General features: G+C 38.9%; 1 protein-coding gene across 1 annotated transcript in view; it reads right to left on the reverse strand.

Moving 5' to 3' along the window:
• slc49a4 (solute carrier family 49 member 4) overlaps window positions 1-26,324 on the reverse strand; it is a 44,036-nt gene extending 17,712 nt beyond the window's left edge. Inside the window, exons 1-6 of the mRNA XM_008328339.3 lie at window positions 25,873-26,324; window positions 22,555-22,648; window positions 12,845-13,113; window positions 11,869-11,998; window positions 7,904-8,012; window positions 1,675-1,742 (exon numbers count right to left, since the gene is read on the reverse strand). Coding sequence (XP_008326561.1) covers window positions 1,675-1,742; window positions 7,904-8,012; window positions 11,869-11,998; window positions 12,845-13,113; window positions 22,555-22,648; window positions 25,873-26,170 — 968 coding nt within the window. The 5' untranslated portion in view covers window positions 26,171-26,324. The remainder of the gene's footprint in view (window positions 1-1,674; window positions 1,743-7,903; window positions 8,013-11,868; window positions 11,999-12,844; window positions 13,114-22,554; window positions 22,649-25,872) is intronic.
• Window positions 26,325-26,359: the final 35 nt, after the last annotated feature.

The following is a 26,359-nucleotide window of genomic DNA, read 5'->3' on the forward strand; positions in this document are numbered from 1 at the left end:
ACAGCCAGCCATATTTTAATCAAATGAAAAAACTAAAAAAAACTGACTGGACTCTCCCCAAACTGTGACACTTTCACAGCATCTGCTTTAAAACTTAGATAATCTGTAGTTAGAAAACATTTTATTACATTTTTTGTACTACCGGGATTTATATTGGCATATTAAAGGAAGTGTGCGGCCAAAAGTTTGGGAACTGTTCATTTAACACATTTAAAAAGTGGTGAGCATGCCTGCCTCAGAGAGCAGAGAGTCATGGGTTTGATTCTCAGAGGAACCACATGCTTGATAATGTTAATTCTCCTCTGTAAGTCACTATGGATAAAAGCGTCTGCTAAATGCGTAAATGTAAATATACATGTGTTTCCTAAAAACTGCAACATTAATCTAGAAAGCAATCAGTTTGTCAATCATCTTAAAGTTTCTCTAAGATTTTGGGTCCATATGCTTTTGCAGCACACACTGGTGGCCATCTGGACGTTTCATTACTGCAAATGTAACCATCTCAAACTGAGGCAACTGTCTCAGATGGCTGTTGTTCTGAACATCCAGGTTCTATAAATTGAAATGAGAGGTTACAGTAAATGGTTATTTTCTCATTTTAAGCCTCACTGGGTCCATCAAGTTCTCACTTAGCTGGGTGGTATTAGCCTAATAATGAGACGGAATTGGCCCTTTGTTTGCAGCACGGAGAAAAAAAGTGTCTGAGTCTGCGTGTGTTTGGGTGTGTGTGTGTGTGTGTGTGTGTGCGTGTTGTTAGACAATACCATGGATGAGAGCCCTGTGTATAGGCTACCTAGGGCACCATGGAGTCTGTTTGTGATAGATGTTAATTAGCAAAGCCATTCAAGGAAGGGTCTGTCACACACCAGCAGTCGTAATAGTCAGAGGTCTTAGCAGTGGAAACGTGCTTACAAATCTAACCATGCAAGTTCGTGTTTAATTTAAAACTAAACAAAGTACAAGTTCAATTTGCAGAAAAGTTGGTATACTTCATGAAAATGAATTTAAAGGCAACATAAGTGGAATACAGCGTCTATAACCAACTCCAACAAAAGGCAAAGTTTGAATAAAAAGTTTATAATTAAATTATCATCAAAGGTTCATCAGTGAGGATGTTAATTGGTCAAAACTGTAAAGACTGGTACAAAGGGTCGCCCTTAACCAAATGGGGGCCTTAAGCAAGATTTTCAAATGAGCCGGCCCAAAACCAACCCAACCCCTCTGCCTGCCCCTTATTATTACTCTAAAAGGAGCATCCATAAATGGCTGGTCGTGCAAGCATGATGGCACAGAATAGAGAACAATGCCTTTATATCTTCCACAACTGGCCTGCCTGCAGTCCAGATTTGACTCCTATTTAAACTGTGTAGGGGAGAATCAGACGATGGTACTAACTGTTGAGTGGCTGAGGACTACAAAAGGTGCTTCAAAGAAAGTCAATTTTAGAAAGACAATTCCCAGCAGGACAACTTGACTCAGTAATTACTTTTTGGAGTGTCCTTCAGGTTACTGACTACAGTCCAGTTGGTTAGAGAAAGTGCATTTTTCCGATGATATATCAATGTTGGGTTTTTTTTTCTGGAATATCACTTATTTCATTTAAAAAAAAGTTTGCCCTTTTTTAGTAAAGAGTTTTGAAAGAAGAGTCATAAAAATTCTCTGTGTATTTCTTACCTGGCCATCGCTACGCCAAACACACAACTTCCGACAGTTGACCAGAAACCAATCCAGCCTGCATCCACCTGTAAAACAAGGAATAATGGGATGGTGGTCAGGAAAGTCAGGAGAAAAGAATAGAGTCTGGGTTTTTAACATGCAAACAATGTCTGTGAGGACAGAGAAACACAGAGAGAGTAATCATCAAGTGTCTGAGGTCTGCTGAGGCCTGTCACTCAGTGGAAATGGAAAAGAACTCCAAACTGTGTGTGCTTGTGTGTGTATCTGCACAAAACTACTGTCCTCCGTAAAGGCCAAATATACTTGGCCCTAAAGTTAGGAGATTAAGGCCAAGGAAATGCCAGAGAGTCAATACGAGGTAAAGTGCTGCGCCAATAAACACAGGAAGAAACAAACGGAAACGCACACACCAAGCAAATCAGTTTGTGGAACCGAGTTTCCGAGTGCCAGTGAAGGTGTTTGGTTCCCATCAATCTCCCCGGGGCAATAACACACACTCAACCAAATTTGACCAGATGGGAGACGAGGTAGCAAAAGAGCAGAATCTCAAGTAGGATCTGATGCTTTCTGTTTAATCACAGTCTGCAACGACCTGTCAGGAAAGTCTATAATGAAGAAAAGTGGACGATCAAAGTTATTAAACCTAAAATGTATTCTGGCTGAGTAAGTGATGAATGAAATGTTATTATATTTTATCTAGATTACACCCAGAGTGTTCCACGTGGGACCACTGTCTTTTATTAACACCAAATGCTAACTACGAAGTGAACTGCATCCTCATCCTGACTCTCGGAGAAGAGAGAACAAAAGTATTTGATATGTAAACGTTTAAAAATATGAGTGCTGCTCACAATCTCTGTAAGCTTTGCAGCATTAGTGGTCAATGGTAATGTGGACAGAATTAGAAAAACTGAACACAAACTGCTTGCCCTGACATTCAAATTCTGAGATGCAAATTGCTACATTTCATGTGTGGCTAGAGAGTTAATTAACTGCAGCGTTAGTGGAGCCTGCAACACCATAAAAAGGAGTGTAATCAGGTCTGTTATGTAGCGATAGTGTCTATAAGCACAAAGTGACAGTTGTTAGGATCTGGAAAACTAAGCTTTTAAGACTCTTGACACATTAATGTGTTTGCATCCCTCGATCTCTGGGCTCATGTCCCGTGGTTTTTTTTAAGCCTTTTAAAGTCATTAATCAAAAATATCATCCTTTAGTCTGAGACGTTGTTCCAGTTTAACGTCGCAATAAATGGCAAAAATCCCCAAAACAATTTATATAAGACAGAAGGCTTTTGTTTGCAGAACAAACTGGATTTGATTCAGCACTGCAGAAGTGGTGAAAACAAACAGTGGTGGAGCTGTAAAAGACACGTCGCATTCAGCTCACTTTAAAGTTCTTGTTTTTTTAATGGCTTGTTTCCATTATGGGAACAATTAGAAATAACTGATGATAATAGCACTGCACCTGCTGCTGCTTTAGCCTGACTCATTAAATTAATGCTGAGTTCTGTGCTCAGTCCTTGTCTTTGGGCCACAGAAGGTCCCAGGACCAGATGTGGCCCACAAGCCAACTTTCTAAAACTGGCAATGACAAGAAAAAAGTATAATCTCCCCAAAAAACAATGAGTTTGAAAAATAAACCTGAAGAAGACAGACTTTACCAATGAACATTTAACACACACATATATATTTAACCCATGTTAATAATAGTGTTAAAAAGTAAATCTTTTACATGAATAACCTTGAAAACCACGAATGTAATTTTAAAAATAAATCCCATTTTTATTGTTAAATTCTTTCAGCAGTCCATCACAGGGCTACACATAGAGACAAACAGCCATTCACACTCACATTCACACCTATGGTCAATTTAACGCCTTCAATGTAAATAAAGAAAAACGTTCTATGAATGAAATCCTGTCAGTATGTAGTTTTTGTCTCTGCTTTCACAGAAAGTTTGTGCAACATTTGGCTCCAACATCAGGCTGAACTAGTTACTCTTTCCACCACATTTGCAGAAAAATATGCCGTTTCCAAACAGCTGAGGTGATGAATGACTGTTTTTGTTATTCACAGAGCCTGTTTGTTTAGTTTCTGGACAGTTTGCTGCCTGAAAGCTATTGAATGGGCACAGATTTGTTTTTCCTGTCCAGTCCTGGAAAATAGACAGCAACATTTGTCTTTGTCTTCTACGCAGTGACACCTGCTCCTGCAGTATCACGGCTCTCCTCAAATGAGATAGTGTGGATAGCTAAGGAAACAAAAGAGCCTTTTACTTCAAAGAACCCTTAAGTGAGAAGAATAAAGCAGAGATGTAGCGAGGGATGGTAGAGATGAACAAGAGGCTAAAGAGAGCCGCACGGAGGAAGTGTAGAACAGCGGTCAAACGTAAGGACTTGACAAAATTACAACAAATGGCGCAAGGGAACAAATGGTAAAGAACTGATTGTGGGAATGAACCAATATATATGTGTAAGATTTGACTCAGACTGGGAGGTGAGGGAAGTATTGTGTCATAGTGAAGTAAAAACACAGGAAGGATGTGGAAGTAAATAGAGCACATTCATCACTTTTGACTGGACTGTAGGTGGCAAAACTTTCAGTTTTTAATTTCAATTTGAATATTAGTTCAAATTTGGAAGGATTTTACTCTGGGGATATCAAATGAGATGTATTTCCGAGATTAATCCCACTATTGTCCTTAAAAATTGCAAGATTTACAAGGTATTAGTCAACTTTTTTTTTTAAGAAGGAGATTTTGTAACAATTAAACAAACCTACTTTAATATGCAGAGAAATGAGGGTAGAATTTTAAGACCGTTTCTTTGCTACTTGTTAGAAATGTTTGTTTCTTCAATTCTTCTGTTCTTTGGGTTGGAGTTCATAAAAACAAAAAGTAAAGCTGTAAATTGTGCAATAAAAAAACACTTCTTTTTAGGGATTGAGTTACACATCTCATTGCATCACTAGACTCTGGGGGTACCTCAATTCAACAGTACCAATTCAACAGTACCATCTAGTACTGGTTTGAAGCCAACAGCTGCCATTTAAAAAACATATTCTTTATTATCTTTGTCTCTGCCATCAGCACATTTCAGACACGTTGCTTTCTGATTCCCGGATTTACGCAGTGAGACCGATGTCAAATTACAAAAGTTGTATATTACTTGCTTGTCAAAAAACAGTAAAAAGTAATTTGCGTTAACATGTTATTGTGCTACTTTGGCAGCCTTTGTTGAAATAAAACGTCCATCAAACAGTGTGTAAAGGCATTTTTAGTGCAGCTTGTCGCAGGTTTTGTTTTTATTTGCTCTGAAAATGAAAAACACCAGTCAGCTCTACGAGCCAACTGGAATGACACCTTGCAAAAACAATGTGGTGAAGTACCAGTTCAACGAACCTTCATATTGTTGAAAATAATACTGCTGCACTGAAGGTTTACCCACATGTACAATTCAACCCACTACTAACTGGAAAGAGAGAGACCGAGCAGCAAATGTTGGAGTATATTATTCTACAGCCAAATAGTGGCCCACATGCCACATGCAGCCCACGACACAACCTCAGAGTGGCCCAGTCAGTGGTCATCGAGGAAACGCAGAGTGAAGCTGACTAACTACCAACTGGTGAGAAATCAGAAATTCCTACACATGACAGAAGAGGAATGCAACACAATTTTTTGGGGAGGTCGTGTCACATCATGTTTCCCAGGAGTTTAAAATATGAGTCCCCAGAATAATAGTTTAGGAAACACTGTGCTATACAACATGTGCCTCCCAACACAAACATGAAAAATTACCACTGGGAATCATCACGTTAAGCCGGCAGAGACTGACAATTACCCATTTATCTTGGCTCCAAACAAGTGTAATTTACAATGAGTGTGTTACTGGAAAGACAAAATACATTTATGTTTCCATAAGTCTATCTGCAGAGACAATGTGTAGCCAGCTGATGTAATAAAGGTTATATAGGTGTATATTGCCCAAACAATGCATAACAACCTGACACTAATGGAAACATTTCTATGGGCACCTCTGTGCAGTGACTAAAAATGACTGAACCATAATCTCACCTGCTACAAAAGATAAGACTGCAACCAATGGACACACAAAGCAACTGTGAGTTGTTTCAACGTCCCATGATCCCACTTAACTTTGGACAAGCTTGGCAGGAGCCCTGTCACATGCGCGACAAAGATATTACCAAAACGCCTGCAAAGTGAACAGGACCTGCATGTGTTTGTGGACAGTTCTGCTCTACAGATCTTCAAGGTAAATAAAAAATAGATTGTTGTTTGATGAAACATGTTTTTTTCCTGCGACAGCCACATCCCTATCAAGTGGTGCTAAAGAGGAGATGGAGTTTGTGTCAGAATGACATCCTATCTGGTAAATTGTCACACCACAGAAGAGCTCTCTGTTTTTGTTTTGTAATTTTTTTCCAATTTGAAATTCTCTGGCACAATGCTGCCCAAATAAAACTACGATGTGAGATTGAATGTAGCAATTATCATGACAGAAAAACAACTAACCATTCATCAGCATACAAATAGATGGATTAAAGACATGAAATACCCAACTATTAGATTGTAGAAAATGGCTCTCTTGTTCTAATTTGTTATTTTTTAGCAGAGCCCCACACACACACACACACACACACACACCTGTGACCGTGCAAAGAAATAAGCAGTAGATGATGGATGGATGGATGAAGTACCTGCATAATTTTGATATTTTTATACTCATGGTTTGTAACATAAGCCTCAGCCTCGGCTGCACCTGTTTGCTCACAGCCCTGAGATGATTCTTCTTCATTTGTCTTTCAACACAATGCTGTGTGATAATACTAAGTGTTTTCTTTTGACCTTTTCTACACAAACTCTGGCCCCACTTTTGTCCCTGTTGGACTGAAGAGATGGAGATATGCAAATCAGATATTTTTACTGATTCTGCTATTCACAAAAAAAATGAGCACACAGGCACAATGACTAATTTACTTTCAGGACACAAGACATTATTTCCCCCCCCCCACTTTGTTGCCTCCTTCTTTTGAAGATTCCTGGAAACGTGGCTCAATCTTTTGTCCGCCCGGTGAATGGCAAAGTTGTAGATTAATACATTAGGGTGTATTTATGCAGAGAAATAAAGTTAGTTTAGAGAACATTTCAACCCTCAAAGAAAACTTCAGCACTACACTTATCATGACTTCCACACTTTCTGAAGAAAAGTCAGATTTATGAATTGCAGTTCAAGACAGCTGTTTCAACATGTCAAAAAGTTTTATGTATAAGGATATCAACTTTTGACGTTGTTCACTTTCTTTGAATAATTCCAAATACGATAAGCGGCTCTTTATATTTGCTTTTGATATTGATGCGACTGTAATCTAACTGAGAATAAAAGTTGATTGTTGTTCAGAATACAAAGTGACTCTGCCTCCTCTTTCCCATAAATACATCTGGACAACGATTTGCATTGTTTTTGAAAAGGATTTCAATTCAAGCATGTCCTTGGAATGCGTTCAGAATAAAGACTCTAAACACGCGTGTCATTATCGTTGAATGCAGGTGAAAATGTGAGGATGCAGGAAGGAGAGTTAGTGAAGAGGATGATTTGAAATGGCTTTGGTCAACAATTGAGGGCAGAGTGGGAGGAGAGGAGTGTCACAGTGATGTACGGAAGAAAATTAGCTGCAATAGTGAGAGGTAAGGTTTAAAGGACGGTGATGGGAGTCACTGTTATCAGGATGGATGGAACTGAGCAGATCAGAGGAGACAGCTGAGGTCAAACAGTTTGGACTGTTGAAGTTAGGGAGACAAGACTAAGACGTGGAGGATGGTCGTTATAAACAGATGATGTTGGTGTAACGTTAGAAGGAAGAAGAATGCAGATGTTCTGCTGTAACAAGATGAAGAAGTAACCTTAGCTTCTATAATAGGTGTATTAGCAATTAACAAGTTTTGGACAGATTACAAACAAAAAAACTGATTACATTCTTAAGAACAACAATAGAGAATCTTAAAGATTTATCCCACAGTGTCAAACAGATTATATAAATATAGGTCAGGAACGGTTTGAGGTGAAGATGAAGAATTTATTTTTAAACCAATTACAGTAAAGTCAAAATGACCTTGGTTTACTGATCTGTTCTTCCTGTTGTTTCTGAATGTAATAAGAAGTGTGTTATGTAGCTCAGTTGTACTCTGACAGGGTGTTACCCACCTGACTGACTTTAGCAGGAGTAAGAACCATGTCAAGAACTCCTACCCAACCAGCAAGCACTCCTGTAGGGACCGCGTAGGCCAGTGCTATCATCAGGAACCGGAAGTTACTGCAGGGACAAGAACACAATAAATGGTCAGTGCTGCCCTTACACAAAGTACTTTTGTTCTGTTAAGTTTGTTTTCACTGCAAACATGCAGGGAGCAAAGGTATGGGATGACTCCTCGTTTCTGTGTTTACTGATATTTGGAGGTCTGCCATCAGACTCAGCTATTTTTTTCATGAGTCGGCTGCACACAGACCTACACACACACACACACCTACACACACACACTCTTTTCTCTTTTGGCTCTTTTCTATGTGCTTTCAAACTACAACAGATCCTGTCCTAATGCAGAGGATGGTGACAGAGAGATAAGCAGCCACCGTATCAGTGCAGCCTGACCTGACAGAGTGAAGTTGAGAGGTATCACACAGAGTAATATGCACAGAATACACATTGGCACAGCTAGATATTTCAACAGTTACTCAAAATACTCTTTTACTTAATAAGTAGACTAGAGAATACCGACTGATTGAACAAACAAGTTAGCCAGTGGTTATCACTGTAGGACTGATGGGGTAAATCATATGATCAAATGTCTTCACCAGAGACACATTGGCAAACAAACCAGCAGAGCCCAGAGATAAACCCTGAGTTTTACCCTGAGTTAAACTTGCCTTGCTGTAACTGCATGATGAATGTGATTTGTTTGACAAACTGCAAAAACCCTCATTGTATTTACTTTACGACGACATCCCCTCATTTTCTAGAAGGAAAAGCAAAACTAAAGTTGTAAACTTGTATGGAGCATCGTCTCCTAGCTGTGATGGAGAGTTTTGGGCAACAGGGATTTAGGTACAAGCTGTCTTATACTTACTTATACATGCATATCCTGCACACACACACACACACACGCGCGCGCACGCCTGAAGCTAAACTCTTAATGGTATACGCCACCATCCTACACCCAGGCAACCCAATTACGATCTCCTGAAACGCCCACACTAACCACCTTTGCACAATGCGGTGGCACCAAGTTTTGAATCAGCGCCACCTCCTCAGCCCTAACAATGTGGTTAGAATCACTGGGTTGTCTGACAAATGAGGCATTGCGAGACAAGTGTTGAATGCATAGCTTCTTTTAATTAAATTTTATGATTCTGAATGCTGCTTAAAGGCAGGTATCCTCTTCCTGCTTGGTTCATTATGATGCAGGAGGCAGCAGTCTGAGCCAGTATCAAGCAGGGACATCTAGAGAACACTTTTGGCCTCCCGCTTCAAACACTTAACAACACAGAAACAAGGGTCAGGCACACAATTTGAGTCTGGGTTTTGAATCTCAAACTACGGAATGAAGTCATCCCGAAACTGGTCTGCAGGTATTTACAGAGACAAGTGTTGCCGCAAATACCTGCACACCTTTTAACCCTATTCCTTTTTGGATAATGGATCACTTCCATTTGCAGGATGATTTGACATTAAAGACAGAACCAAACACATCCTGTCTGTGTGTCTGAATCCTGTCTTTTCCTGAACACTGTAGAGATATTTGGACCTGGAGAGAGTATGATACGACAGCAATAAAAGTGATTTTAAAAAAAATCTTTGTGTTTCTTCTCCTTAGAAACCCTTTCCATTAAGGTCACTACAACAACAGGAAATCAATATCCATGCACTTACTTCTCTCTTATTTAGACAACAAAATGTAAGCAGGTGATAGCACGATCTGAAGAGAGATGATGCGTATTTGTTTTCCCTTCCTGCTGGTGATGAAACATTTCTGAATAATTCTCAAAGCTTGCGGTGTCATCAGCTAAGTGCCATTTGTCCTTGGCCGAGCTGGCAGGAGGATCAATGCATCAAAATGACAAGTTTTCGAAGCTAAAGTAAGTATGACATCAAGGCTCTGGCTTTGGGCTCTTCAGCGTCAGCCCCAGAACCGTGATCAGAGAGTAGGATTAACTTTTGCACCATGTGTGGAGACGTTCAGGCTTCCAATTAGACTGCTGCTGTGGAGGCAGATGTGAGCAGCTGGAGGCTCTCATCACACTGAAGATCATTAACCAGTGCTCAGACCCTGACAGGCCACATGGATGAACAGATACATCAATAGTTTGGAATCGGTGGGACTGATGAGTCTGATGGCACCTACGGTGTGTGCGGAGGGCACAAACAGTTAGCCTTATGGTAGCAAGAAGGAAAACACGATTAGAAGAGATTAGAAGAGCTGAAAAGGGACAGTAAACTTAATAAGTAAAATTAATAATTGTGTTTTTGCCATAGCTGGTATATCATCAACATTTAAAATTAAAATATGTTTCATTTTATATATTACCAATGTAGATAGATCACTTTAGCCTGGTCAAGCCAGAAAAATGTGGACACCCCCGATATACAGTACAGTACAGTGCGGTACAGTATGCTCCACTAGGAACAAGTGAGTGATACAATAAAAAGATTTATTTATGTCCAGTCGCTGCAGTAGAGGAATGAAACTTGATGCTGCTGGACACAGATTAAACCAAAGTGCCAAACAGGTCACTGGAAGGCTGCCTATCAGAAATGGAACACAAACCTTCTGAGCCCCGTGGCCTCGAACAGTTGCCCAGTGTGTGTCGTGTTTGTGTGTATCTGTCTAAAAACTATGCCTCAGTCTGACATCCGCTGAGTCCTGTCATCTCTTTCAGGGAGCAGTTACAGCACATTAACACACACTGTGTTGTCAGGGGCCTGTGGAAAGACTGCTGCAGTAGCAGTGAAGCTATTTTCTTTACTGGAGGGCGTCAGGGGTAAGCCAGAATTCTGGTCCAGCTCTGCCACAGCCTGGCTTCTCTTCCTTCTCCTTGCTCTTTCTTTAATCTATGTCCACTGCTATGGGGCTGGGTTTTTTTAAACCAGGGCAAAGTGAGAATTCTTGCTGCTCAGTTTGTGATCTAGCAGCAGTTTAGCCTCAAACTGTAGCTACATAAAAAACTAAATTAAAAAAACAACTTTTAAGTAGCATGTGATACCACCATTGTTGGTTTTATGGACTTGTAACTTTCTTTCCCAAGATGAAAACTAAACTGTAAACTTGGGTTTTAGGCTAAATAATGATGATGATGATGATGAAGATGATAATGAAATTCACTGATGCATTAATCAAATTAAATAAAAATCAATGGGCAGAGACAACGTCCAATTAGTGATTTACATTACGAAAACTGGAGAAACAAACAAGTTGGCTAATCAGAGGTACATTTGTTTGGTCAAAGGCAAAGTCCAATCATAGCCCACTCAATCAAATTTCAATTTAGTAGTCTAAAAATTTGGACTAAAACTGAACTTAAATTAAACACTTCTATTGACTAAATAAAGACTAGGATTAAGTCAAAAGACTTGACAAAGACAAAAGAATTTTTTTATCTTAGTTTTCCAACTCTATGAAAAGGCTTACACTACTGTGTCATAGAAATACACAAACACCAACTAATAACTGACCCTGTTGAGTTACTGTAAATGCAGAGGAAGATGTTTTTAGCATCGACCAGTGGTTTGAAGTTTAATTAATACAACCTCAGGGATTTCTGGGATTGCTTTGATAACATCTCCAGCAGATGGTGAGTTTCACATCAGCCTGTTTAAGTCTGCGACTGAAAGCTGTCAACTTCTTTAAACAAAAAAAAGCACACATATACACAAACACAGGGTCAGAAAAAAAACTGTGTGTAGTCAGAAATAGAGTTTCACGTTAGAACTGATGTTTCACATTATATAACACACTTCTCCCAGGATGAGTCAAGGGCATATCGGCTTTCATTCTAGAAAAAAAGTACCGGTACCTCAGAACTGTTCTGTCTGTAGTTGGTCTTTCAGATGACTTTGGGTAAAGTGTATGTGTGTGTGTGTGTGTGTATGTGTGTGTGTGTTTGTGTGGTTTCACCTCATCAGTCTGCAGATGCTACTCCTGTAGCTGAGTCTCTGACTTGCAGCGGCCACGCTGGGAGGCACAGGTGGGCGAGATGGGAAATAAACGAGCACTACTCCAAAGAGTACAGCGATCGCAGCCAACTCTGTGAGATAAAAGAGACATATATGATTTTAGATCGGAGGCAGGACAGTCAGATCAATCTGACATTTACAGAAAAAGGTTACTGTGACAACCAGAACATTCTGGTCTGAACACAGTGGTCTGGTCTGTTAGTGGAGTGCAGTGGTGAAAGTGTTTTGTGTCCTCCAAGCAATCCTCTAAAAATGTCCACATTTTTAGCTTATGTTAGGATGTGAGTAGAAATACAACAATCAATTTATGATGTCCTTGACCTACGTTGTAAATTAAATTAATTAAAAAGTTCTTGTTCCGTCATTCTGGTGTACCGCATTAAAACAAATTTCACATGGGAAATAGCTGGCGAGCAGAACAGACGAATATGTCGTTATTATAGCTCATGAGCGCAAGTCAGACTTTTCTGATGTTTTTATGTCCTGGATTATGATGTTACCACTGTGTTAGCGTAGGTAAGTGACATAGGTACTTATATGTAATGTATGAAAGCCGAAATCAAGTTTCATCCCACCGTAGGAACGGAATTCTGACGTAAGTCGAGAACCTCCTGTATATGAAAACCATATCTATCTGTTGAAGGTGTTGGCGGTAACAGTCCTACTGCAAGTTAATAAAAATCTTAAGCTTTCCTCCAATGAAGCCTGTGTGTTTTGTATGATTTTAATTTTTTAATCACTTTAGCAGGTCAGTCCCACAAAAGGGATTTTTTTTTTTTTTTGCTGTTTGTTTGAACCTGTAGGATCCCCAGCCTGATTGTATTTGTTCCCTCCAAACAGAGGCGACATGATGTCGAAATGATGTGATATTGATTCCCTTTGTCCCCCTCCCTGAGCTCCCCGCTGGCTGTCAGTACCTGTGTACATAACCAGCTGGATCCTGTCTCGAATGGAGCTGTCGGTAACGGCCGCCACCGCGGCTGCTGCCAGAGTGTCATTGGGCGCTGGGACAACCAGAGGTCCTACGATAAATGACGCAGAGCCTCCCAGGGTGCAAAAGAGAGAGGCCACAGCTGTAGCAGTTGCCCTCTGGTCGGGGGCGAACCATGTGGTTGACAGGTAAGGGCCGGCGCTCATTATAGTGGGACCGGCCAAACCATTAAGAAGCTGACCCCCATGTATCAACCTGGAAGAGATATGACAACAAGAAAGAGGAGTTAATTTAATAAAAAGTCATCAAAATACTAAATAAGTTCTCAAACTGGATACAAAAATAATGCAAAAATATATTTTCGTATACTTGTGGTTACTACTGTTGTCAAAGAACACTGTTTACACTCAAATTAAGGTTTTTTTTCAAGCACTTCAATGTCAGTTGTCAGCACCTTTTTTCTGACTGTGCAAGACTGGGTAGTATTTTTGATTACAGGGATGGATCAACATGAATTTCTGATTTGATTTTCTTTTTAAGACAACAAAACCTGTGAGAAGTGTGATTTTTGTGATTGCTGGTTCCCATCCTGAGGGGAACTGCGGTGTGTTAGCAGGCAGCAAAACTCCACTACTTATCACTGCACTAAAATATTCAGCCTTCTGTTCTTGTGTCTCTGGTGTAAGTCACTGTCACTAATACTTTTTTTTTCTATTTTCAAACACTTGATCTGCCAGTCAAGTGCTTTTTCATCAGGCCTGAAGGATTTTTAAGCACCCATAAAAACCCTGCATATTTTTGCCAAATTCCAGTGACTGAAAATTAAAACAAATTTAATCTTTAATCTTAATAAAACATTTTTTTATTAAGTTGATTATTTATAACACACAGCACTGGTGTGCATCTACTACTGATAATCAAGGAACATAATTAAACACGGCCACAGCAGTGAACCTTACATCCGTGAATTTATAGAGTCAGGAAAAAACTCCTACAGACAATAAATAATCTACTGTTTGCTGTTAAATCAGATAGAATCCTGCCAAGGGCAGAAATTGTATAAGAGAGATTATAATTATCCCTGGGGATGGGAGTAATAACCTGCACAGCAGGGGTTTGAGTTTCAGTCCCACTTCAGGCTAGGTTATGGTAGACTTCAATACTCCTGAGGTCACCTGGACCTCACAGCACCGCGGATTCTCCTCAAGCACCCTCTAACTGAGACAACAAGCCACTAGAGGCATCGTATGGTTGATCGATCGTCTGTGAGCTCAGTAAAGAGCCCATTCATTTAGAGCAGTTTGAGACAACTCCAGCAGGGGCAGAATATGGAGGACCAGAAAAGAATGAGACAAAAGAAAACGTTTTTGGAGTTTAAAATGTCATCAATTTTCCAAAGTATGAGTCCTGATTATGACTGATAATGAGCAGGAATAAAGATTTAATGTCATTTAATGTCAAGTTGCTAAAAATAAATAAAAACCAACAGATACGGGAAAATTTACAGTTTTTAGATTAAAAGTACTCACAAAGTTGGCACTTTGAACAAAACTATAAACTAAGTTTTTTCCTGAATTGTTTCTGTAGCAGCAACAGTAATGCCTCGTCAACCTGAAGGGTCCACCAAAATGTTGAGGTTTTTTTTAGCAATTTTTGTGCCGTGCTGCATGATGTGGTTCTTGCCTTTCAGGTTCACAATTTAATACGAGCTACTACTCCAAAGAAACATGTTCGAGATGAGCTCACTTGGAGGTGTCAAAGAACTGCATCCACTGCATTCAACATGGTTTTAATCAGACATGATGCAATTCCCTGCAAACCAGATGGAAACCTACAAGGCAAATGGAACCCAGCATAAAAGTTGTGATGCTACGGCTGAGCAGATGCTGCAATGAAACCCACATGCTGTGGGTCAAAAGTCAAATGTTTTCCTCTAAACACCGTGTCAGCTGTATACTGTATGAAACGTACTGGACAGATTTTAATGAGTTTTTGGAGTGCTCACACTCGTCTGTCCTGTTCAATATCACAGACCAGTGTGCCTCAGCAGACCAATTTCCTCCTCTCCCCTGCGTCTTTGACTTCCTTTTATTCTAGATTACATACAAAAGATACGAAATACTGAATGCCACTGTCTTCTCTCCTAATCTTACAGTTCAGTTTTTACAGTACACCTGCCATGTTTACAGAGGTGACAATCTCTTTAAATGCCCTGTGGTTCATTATTTGTTATTTCTACAACAAGTTAACTCAGCTGTCGAGTGTTCATCCCTGTGCCAGGAAGTCTTTTATTTATTTTTATTTAATTTTTATTGCTACACGATGTCAAATATATTCCTTCTCAGAGGATCAATTATTTCTTTTTCAGGAAAACAGATCATTTTAGGCATCTACTAAATGTTTCAGGTGTTTGTTCCTTCAGCCAAGTGGCTCTCATCTCCACTGCTCTGCCTAGTTTACACACAGTTTATGTGATAATTATGAGCTTTTGGCCAAAAGGACTTCATCCAAGAAGTCAGGTGTTCAGGACAGATGGAATCGAGGGAACGATCAGTGGAGAGTCTCAAAGTAATTATCACTACACTCTAATAACTCACTGTCTCTCCATTAATAGTACATTTCCTTGGTTTGTAGCTACAACACAACCCATGACAACATGGTTGCCCTCTATTCGCCTGGGTTTAAAGTTTGATGAAATGGCAAGAGTGGAGAAAATGACTTGAAACAGGACGAGGCATCGTAAGCCAATGTGTATAAAAGTAAAAAGCCATCAGCTGGTAATTGGCTGTGTTTGTAAGATATCCTCACGTGCAGCTACGAGGTTGTAAGAATTAGCAGGTAACACCGTGTAAATATCTCTCCACGCTCCTTGTTTTTGTAAGTCGTTTTCAACTAGCCTGTTTGGCTTTCTTGCTAACAGCAAACTAGCAAAAAATGTGTTGTTTTAGTGTTGGACAAAGTACAGAGAAAAAGGTTGAAGGTTGAGCTGCCACTTTGGAACGTTCTCTGTCTGACCATGTGGAAAGTACTTCAGTCAGGGTAAGAGCTTCTCAATTAATTATTAACCCTCAAATTCTAACAGTGACCACTATGTTCAACTTGTTTCTCCAACTTTGAAAATGCGTTAATAGGCAGCAGATGTCATTTTTAAGCAGCTAACCTAAAATAAAATAAACCAAACCAATTGGTACTACACAGCATGATGCCTGTATGGATTTAAAAACAGCAGCCAGTCAGCTTTAATGAAACCAATGAAAATAAGGGGAGGCGGGGGGGAACAGGGGCAGGCAAAAGCGTTGTTGGAGACCATGGTAACTTCATGATCAGCTTTGGGAATGTTGTATTTTTGGAGCTTTTTATATTAGTTTTAAACGTGAAGACAAAGTTTATTTATTAAAACCAATTCTCGAAAAAAAATAACAACAGTGGTGTTTTGGAAATTTTGGAAATTATAAAAAAAACAAGAGTTCAACTGTACTGACTTATTCATAACAGAATTAAGTATTTAACTGTTTTCAAAACTTTCAACTTTGGTGCAACAGTGTTTTAATGTGTTTCATGATGCTGTCTCTGTGTGCAAAAGATCTGAAACTGGACGTGACGAAAAATTACACTTAATATGACAAGTGATAAGGAAAGGTGGCCACTGACCTGAGCACTGTGGCGAGAAAGGGAAGGAGAGATAGGGGCAAATTCTTTTTCTACAAGAACTGATTACGTTAATCTGTATTGATAAAGTCAGTCTGACAGAAACAGGTTTACCAAAGACATAAAGGCTGTGGTACTGTGGCGAAAATCATCTGACCACTCTTGGTCAAAGCAAGAACAGTCAGTGCATTTGAGGATAATGGACCCAATTCTGCCTTCACACAAACCAATTCTGTCATGAAAATGGTACTACAGCAATTGTCAAAGTAATAAAGACTGCCCGCTGTGGGACCCACAGTCTGTTCTGATGACCAATCAGAACAGTGTGAGTCTGCGCTCTCACTCAGGGACACTTAATAATCACACAGCTGGTCTGTATTTAAATATAAAACACAGAGACAGACTGAGAGGGCAAGAAAAAAAAGAGTGACAGCTTTGAAATGAAAGACAGAACAAAGTTGATTAGAGAGCCCTTAATCAAGGTGAAGACTGATGAGTGGCCTGTGAGTGTCTTTTCCAGACTTAACAAAACAATCATGTCCACTTCAGTTCTTCTCTTCAAATGGAACACTTGATAGAGAAAGGAAAGGGAGCTGTGCACCTCTGATTTCCTAGAAATTATCTAAGAAACAAAGCAGGGGTGGTAGACTTCCTCCAGGGGTGCAAAAATGGAAAAAAAAGACAAATCTCTCGTCAAACCTACAGTGCAAAAATGGAAAAAAAGACAAATCTCTCGTCAAACCTCAAATAGAACACAGAACAAAGACATATCTGCAGGGGGCTGACAAGGGACCTAGTCGGATGTTTTTTGAACCTGGGGAATTGTCAGCACTTATCTCTTGATCAGGTAAGCAGGAAACAAAAACTCAATTTTATCATCAAACGCGCAATTCCTTTGAAAATCCAACATTTCCAGAGCCGGTTGGACTTGTATGTTTTGTCTGGTTTCCTTTTTGTCTCGGATTTGCAAAGGGGGTAAAAAATCCCTTTGCAGCATTGACGGGTCTGTGCTATTGTTTCAGCACTACTGCAAAGCAAAGGGAGACATCTACTGGTGAAGCAGTGAGCGACACTATGTGTCAGTGTGTTACAGTGATAAATCCATTGTGACATTCAATAAAACATGGCCCACCCAGAGCTGTGGCCTTTTACATTTATTATGCTAATTAAAATGAACTGTGTCAAAACTAACATTCACTGTGCGGCTCCACCTTATCTCTGCTTTTTATTGTGCAATCTGGTTTCTGCACTTTCAAAAGAGAGACTGTAAAAGGTCATGATGTGCAGGTTAGCTCTCATCAATAAAGAGGTTTTGACACCACACACACACACAATACTCACAACTCTTGGTCTGAGACAGTGCTGTGTGATAAAATTATAAATTATCACATTTTGATTTTCTGGCTAAATTTGAGATAAACCTTAGCCATGGTTTACAGTAGATTTAAGATTTATTCTTGATTTTTTTATGCACATTTGACCGGGATTGCTGTTGGTATTTTTACATCATTGTCACTTTATTAACAAAAAGTACCACAAGTATTAAAATATGTCTTAACATGCTCTGCCAATACCAAGTACTAACACAGATAATTATTTAGGTTGGGTTTCAATTATATACAGTTAGGTGTCACAGCTCTGTGGGAAACGGGATGACGTGCAGAGTAGCGGGTCACTGGATCAACAAGTACAAATATAAGACCTGTGCATCTCTAACTGGCTTTTACTTTTGAATGTATAAATAAATCATGAATAAAATTAAATATGAGCATTCACTCATATTTAATTACTTTACTGTTTTATAAGACTTGAAAGAGAGATATTTAAAAAATGAATACATAATTAAAACAAAATTAACTCAACACTTTCACTTTGAATGTTGTAGCTGGCATGCCAGGAAGCAATTTAGTGTTATTAGTCTATATATCGGTGTTGAAATCTGAATTTCTCGTATGTGAAATATGTAAGGAGAAAAGTGGAAGCAGTTCTCAAAGTTCAAACAGGAAGAACATCCTCTGTAGCCCTATTTTCATTTCATTCAGTTTCCCCTTTCCAGTAAAACCCTCTGACGTTATTCATACAAGTTAAAAGAGGGCTGTGAACAGCATATGATGGAATGAATACAAGAATAAAACAAGAGAGAAATTAAATTACATCCAGTGGGAAAACGCCCGTCTTAAAAAATAAATGTATGTTTTTGCAGAACAGGTTTTGACTTAATTGCATAAATATTACTTCTGTTGGTTTTCTCCAGGATGTCGAAACAACATGAGGATCAGGTACATTTTTCACTGTACATTGACCATAGGTACGTGTTTTATCGTAAATGGCTGTTTGTCTCTAGATGGACCTATCAACGATGTAACCGCCAACTCTCACCCCGCCTTACTACCCTTCAAAATAATTAAACAATAAAAGATGAATGAGGGAGGTTTTACTTCTTTACATCAAACAGTTTTAGCACCCCCTGCAGGGGAGAGAGAGATCGACTACACCCCAATATTCCGTGAGTATTCTACTCTGGACTCTTGTGTTATGGTGTTTATAAAAGTGACCCTAAACACCCTGAAACACATCAACGTTAGGCAGTGATAAAATTCAACCACATGAAACTATTTTACAGTTACGTTTCCCTTCACAGGACATTTTGCACCCTGCGAAAAGCCATTGTACAAGACAATCTAGGCCACATTTGTATTTATGTAACAATATGATCTATACAAGTCTGAGATACATCTAGTGTTTCCCACAGAATGAGACTTAAGTGGCGTTGGGATCAACGTGTGACATGAATAAGTGAACAATATACTGTACACACGCCGATGCTCTGTCTTTCCCACAGCAGCGTGTCGACTATTTTGCCTCTCCTGTTCACCTCCTCCTCCATTTTTGCCCATAACTCTCTGTGTTTCTCTGTCTCACTACCTACCTACCTACACCATCCTGACCTTCTCCTGCTGCTTCAGCTGTCACAGCAGCACTGGGTGAACCCTAAAACTAGTTAATTAACCCTTAAACAAGTTAATTGGATATTAAATCACACTGTTTGGACAGAAGACACGTCAAATACTTTATTTTGTTAAAACTTGCCTTAGTGCCTCTGGATTAGAAGTGGGAGATGGGTTCAGAAGGGAACCAGAACCTAACCATTACAGGAATAACTTTAACACAATTCACTTACATGACCAGCAGCCATACGAGTTATTATGATACTGCAGCCATATGCTATATATGCTGCTAACAGGTTGTCTAATACAAGAGCTTTAATCGTTATGTGCCTTTTTATTCTGCGCAAACTCTAAAGTTATCACACATAATGAATCACACAATGAAAACAAACCACAGAAACTGACGTTTCCAGTAACTGCTATTACCAAGCAATGTCACTCAAACGAGGCCACGAGGCACATTATTCACTTTTCACTATTATTCACCATCAGATCCCTGGACAGTAGTCTTTAAATCATTTAATTAATCCAAAATAAATATGTAGTGTATATACTGCTGCAGTCATCTCCAGTGAGGCTTTATTCTTTTTGATATTTGCTAGTGTTTTTTCCAGCAAAAACATCAATGTAACCTTTGATACTGGTGGATAAAACTGTATGCTTCATTTAAAAATAAAAGGAAACTGTCCTCTGATCACAAGAATAGTATAGTAGAAGAAAGTATGGAATTGTATTTGTTCCTCATTCTTCTTAGCAAGTATTCACTAACTAAAACTTCACTCTGATAATATTTATATATGTTCTATAATTTCACATCTCCAAATAAATATTCAGTATGCGTAACACATGTTTACACATAGTAAAGTTTGAGATATATTATACACATGTATTTTACATATTTTTCTATGTACTTATTAATACACTGTTAATGACTTAGTATTCTTTGGCTGTTCAGTTAAATGCTCTCGGTAATGTACACCTCACAGTTCCTATCCAACAGTCTAGTATTCAATCTATTGTGATCAAACATACCTACGTTCGTAGAGGAAATCCCTTTCCTGATAGGATTAAAAATGTATCCTTCTATCCTATTCCAAAAACATTATTCTCTGCCAATAAAAAATGTAACGTAAAATATTTTACTGGAATTTTACACAGTTTAAATCGTCTCTGTACTCTTATCGTAAGCTTCTCAGTCCACTGATGACTTTTTTGTTGCAGCCCCATGAGGCAGAGTGAGAATATTGTGAAACTCAAATTGATTTCTCAGCTCTCTGTAAGCCAAAATATATTTCAGAAATCCTCCAATGCATGGAGCGAGATCTATGACTCACTCTATGGAAATACAATTTCCTCCGTGTATTGATAAATCCCATTTGGAATCGCTTGAGACATTACGACACGTTCATTAAAATCACTTAAAAGGCATCATTTATTGGAACGACCTTCTCTGAGCTTCTACACTTGACAAAGGAGAGAATCTTGCTGGTGAGTAAAAGTGAGTACAAGGATGTGGGGATAAATTAATTTCCTTTATGTTTTCCACTGATAAATGGTCAAAGTACAGCCTGATAATGGTAAAAATTGGCAATGAAGTAATGGATCTACTTAGTGTTGGCCTTTCTTTCAGAATCACGCAGTGTTCCTGTATTCAGTGACAGGTCTATACTTTAAAGCCAAACAAACAAACCTTGATTTAAGTTTAAATGAACACAGTTTGACGGCCAAACACACTTAACTAAAAGCAATCATTATCAGCAAAGAAAGGCAAAAACAGAACGTGAAATAAAGCCTAAACACGAAATTACAAACAGTATCAGACATTCTGAGAACAAATAATTCATATGGAAAATGTTATTATTAAACACATAATTTCTGTGATATATTGGAATGTGTTACCACACTTAAAAGCTAGAGAGGTTTATTGTTTTTTAATATCCAGTAGCCTGCTGTTCCATCTATATTAAAATGCTTTATCATAATTAAACCTCACTCCAAAAACAACTGCTGAAACCTGCCTACAACCATTTCTGACAGTTCAAAATGTCACGCTACTGCAGTGTTTTTTGAGCTAAAGCACATATTTCGTGTAAGAAAAATCCCACAATAAAGCACCAAACAAAATATCAAATAATTTCAAAATTGCTTATTGTGTAACCTGGACAGTTTAGTTGAACATATTTTAGATTTATACTCAGGAACTAAAGAAACTGTTTTGTCTGTCACTGTGGCATAGACAAATTGAGGCCATTTATTTGCAATAATAAAATAATAGTTTTCAGGGCAATAAGGTGAAATTGAATGATTTCCACTGTGCACCTGATGATTTATCACAGCGCACGAACGGAACGTGACACAGTGGTTGTGAATCAGGGTTCTACTGCAGTCACTCCTGCATTAAAAGACCAACAAAGCATTTTCATCAGCTAAACACAATAATAATGATCGTGCTGAAGGTCGTCCTAGTCTTCAGCACTGATGGTTTAACAACCATTAATAAGGGTACGTTTTTTTACTTTGACTTATTATGACAATGAAGCAGTAAGAGTCTGGATGTTTAGATAAGCTAAACCTATAAATATGAAATAAGATTGCCAACTAACTTACATACTAATATAATTAAACTAATAAAATTAGGCGTTAAAATGTGTTACCTTCATCTACAACGTCTCTTTTAAATGTTCGGTCTGTGTTTGTTCAATGACAGCCTGAATTTGTTTTCAATCACAGCCAATTTATCTGAGCCAGGACATGGACCAATAACCTTAAGCTTGTGGCAGTGGCATCTGTTGGAGAAAGATAACACTAATTCATCATTTGTAGCAATGGTTTCAAATGTGTTCAGATTACTGTATTTCAAGGAAATAAAGACGCAGCTTACTGCAAAAACACAAAAATGGGGCTTATACTTGGTCATTGTTGAAGGGCTCAGGTGTGTATTTATATTTATAAAAAAATGGTAGAATGGTATTTTAAAACATCCATTGAACTCATACACGGGTTCTTATTTCTCTTAAATACTGCATCTATCTCAACCTCTCGACCTCCAGCAGCCATCTTTTCCCCTTCAGCTATTGCCTAATTAAAGATGCAGTCTTACCATCTTCTGAACTGTGGATCTGTCAGCGGGATGCTCCTCAGACCTGCTCCCAGCAACATGAGGAAGGCAGAGAGAAGCAGTGATGCTCTCAAACCTGTGTGGGAGGAACAGTGATGTTTTATCATAGTGTACATAAAGACAGACAAAACAGCAATGCAAGTAAAAGAGAGCAATGGTTAAAACAGGTACTGAAAGTTTGCTTTTCCATCACAGTTGAGTGTTATCTGCAGATGCTCAGACAAACAGTAATCTGACTGTATATATGTTCACCTCACACACCTCTGTCTCTGGGATCTCCATACTTCCTTGTTTTTTTACAGTACTGTGGTGAAAAAAACTTCTTCTGTCAGCCCAAAACCAAAAGGTTTCAGTTTCACACACATGATCTCAATTTAGGGAAACTCTCGCCACTTCCATGTTCTCTTCAGTTCACTTTAATGGTCATTTGCAGACGCCTGGGCAGCCAGGCCACAACACAGTTGAGCATCCACAAAAATAATGTGGAATATGAATTTGTGAGTTCCTTCATGAAACCCTGGTAAAAACATACGCTCTATATGAAATAACCTGGCGGCAGTGTTACAGTTTTCTGCTGCATTACTGACACACGACTATAATTACTACTACAACTACTACTGCTACTACTACTATTACAGGCAGCTTTTGACAGACGTCACTAACACCTTAGTTTCACCTTACACTACACGTTTAAACTGTAAGACATTGAAACACAGGCAAAGTATTCATTCCATTATTTCATATTCATTTCAAGATTAGGTTTCACACGGTCAGGTTCAAAGCAACCGTCAATGCTGAAATTGTCAATAGCAAACACGTCCACGCTACATTTAATCAACGATTATACAACATATTGATTTTGTCATTTGACTGGACAATTCTGAGAATAAATATCTGGGCTGCAGTAACAGAAGATAATTTTCTATGTAATATTTTAACATTATAGAGTTGAGAATATGTCCACATGGTTATTATTTGTGGAAATTGTTGCTACACCGATGTTGACTGTGAATAAGAAGGACAATGCAATACTGCAGTGTTTCCACACATTCCTTACATGGAGCTGTCTGTACTTGTTAGGATGTGTCATTGTCAGAAAAACCCTCTTGATGAGATGTTTACGTGATGTGAAACCAAATCAAAGATTTACACCATGCCAACCAACACACCAGTGAATACTTTGTCATATTTTTAATCCAATGGGTCGTAAAACTATAATGATAGAAGTTTATAAATCCTCTCGGACGGGGTCAAACATTGCGTGACAATTTTTGACAACTTGTGCAGAAAATTAAAAATAACAAACAAACAACATTTTTTAAGGCTGACATTTGGGTGCTATGCAAGTCCATTTTTCCAAAACCATTGCCCACAAAACAAGAGCTGATTTCATTGCATACTCAGACAGTATTTCCCTTACAATAAAGAAAGTAAGTCATAAACCTAGAAACATTTTAACAGCCAGCACCTGCAGTAAGGGCACCCAACATTTGGATTCTCACTGTTAAAGAACTGGATCATGTCAAGCTGACATACCCGCAGTATGTCAGCTTGACATGATCATATGGGCTCATTTGAACATCAGCGGTGCTGCGGTATGGGCTCATTTGAACATCAGCGGTGCACAGCCTTTTAGTGGGTCACATCTGACTGGGTGCTACAGCTGTGTAGCTGCAACCAGCTAGAGCTGTCGTTGATCACTAATAATGCCCTTGAGTACGACTCCCTGAGGGGAGACAGGATTTGTCCCTATTGAAGCAGAAGCAGAAGCACAGTATGTGTGACACCAACATTGACAACATCTCAGACCTGTTGTAGCCTCTGGATGTTATGCAGGCGATTTTAAACATATTCACATCGTCTGCAATTACAGAGTGCTGAATGAGCCTTTTGCCCTAATTTAATAAACCCTGGGGCAGTGTTTTATAAATGCAAGCTGAGTGTAAAAAGCTGAACAATAACCGAAGAAAATGTCAACATTTTATCTAGCTGCTATCAATCTGATCATGAGCAGCAGGCACTGTACGAAGGGAACATCCTAGAGAAGTCAAACAACTTGTAATAACAAATGAATCATGATCACAAGATAAATTACGTAATTCTTCAACAAGGTTCTACTTGTGGCTTCTACATCGTCAGCAGTATGGTAACTGTGATTCTGTTATTATGTTATAACTGTGTTTATGTCACCTGACAGTTCAGACCACACAAGAACTGCGTGTCAGGTGATGTAGAGGAACAGGTTAAGTGAATTGTGTCTGACTATGTAGGTCAAAGATCAATGGATAATTTAAAGGGCTCTCTGACAACGCTTTAATGGTTTTAAAGGCACTTTGCATTTTGACAAAAGTCAACAGTTGCTTCAGCAGTTTTTAATCCTTGACATTCTTCAAATCCTTTGCCTGGAACAACAACTATGGTCAAACATTCAACAAAATGAAGTGTGTGTGTGTGTGTGTGTAGAGCAGATATGTCCAAACTCTGACAGGGGTTTTGTGGCCTAATAATTATTTTCTCTACATATATATACATGTATATAAATATACATCCATCCAACTGAATACAAAAACATTTTTGCTTAACTTTGCCCCTTTTTGCCAGCTATCTTATCACTCTTTTGACATAGTTTAGCCATCTTGAAACTAAATGACTTGTTAGTTGTTATCTTGGGACTATTTTTCATATTTTAACTAATGTAAAATTGTAGGAATTTAAGGTTAAGATCAATTTTATCAAGTAGCCGAGTACTACATGATGAAGAAACGCCTAGTCAACTGATAATATTAATTAGATGCAACTAATGGTGGCTTATTATTTATTAATGGTAAATTAAGTATTTCATTAAATAATTTGATTTTTTTTCCCAGCTTCTCAGTTGTAATTGTCCTTTAATTTTTTTATGTGACAAACATGACTATTGGGTACATTTACACTCATAATATTTCCCCTGAATTATTTGTGTATGTATTACACTATTATATACACCACCAAAAACACCAAAAACATAACAACAGTTACATATTTATGGCAAATTTCTGGAATGTTGGAATTTCCGATATAGGTACTGTTAAAAAAAATTGATTTTCACTAATATTTCAGTTATCTAAAGTCTGTCAGCTATCGTAAACAGGCGGCCTCAGACGGGTAAAAACAAAGCCAGTATATAACAAGTCTACAATCATGATATCTTTTGTGTATTTGCAGTAGTTTCTCAGTTTAGTACTATGTTAGGGTGACAGTGAGGACTCCCTCCCTACAGTACAGAGATAGGACACAGTGTACCAGATAACAACAACTCACCTTTCTTATCCACTAACCACATAAACAACAGCCAGGGGACGAAGCCCACGGGACCCCACAGAACCAGAACTGCGATGTCAGACTTGGTGAAACCGTAAGCGTGAACGGCTGAGTTCTGAATGGGACCCCAGAAGTTCCAGATCATCCCTTGGACAAAGCCCAGTAGAGAGAACAGGGTCAGAACCAGCCATCTTCTCCGATAGACTCTACTAATAACGGGCTGAATGTTCGACTCCGCGTTCTGTCGCCGGATAAGAGGCTCCCTTTCCGCGTCGGTGATGGTACCGACCCCCGGCATTGTGTCGAAACGGGTCGTTAGCTTAGACAGTAATTCCGTATCGTAACGGCATGGAATGACGTTCCTCTTCAATCTGCTCACAAAACAAAAACAGCTGAGGTCTGTTTTGCTCAACGTCAATACGCATGCGTCAATGGCGGCTGTTTAAGGAAGTAGGAACTGGATACTGTAAACGCCATTTTGGCTCTG

Source organism: Cynoglossus semilaevis, chromosome 16, assembly GCF_000523025.1.
Source record: "Cynoglossus semilaevis isolate Cse_v1.0 chromosome 16, Cse_v1.0, whole genome shotgun sequence".
In the NCBI taxonomy this organism is placed as follows: domain Eukaryota; kingdom Metazoa; phylum Chordata; class Actinopteri; order Pleuronectiformes; family Cynoglossidae; genus Cynoglossus; species Cynoglossus semilaevis.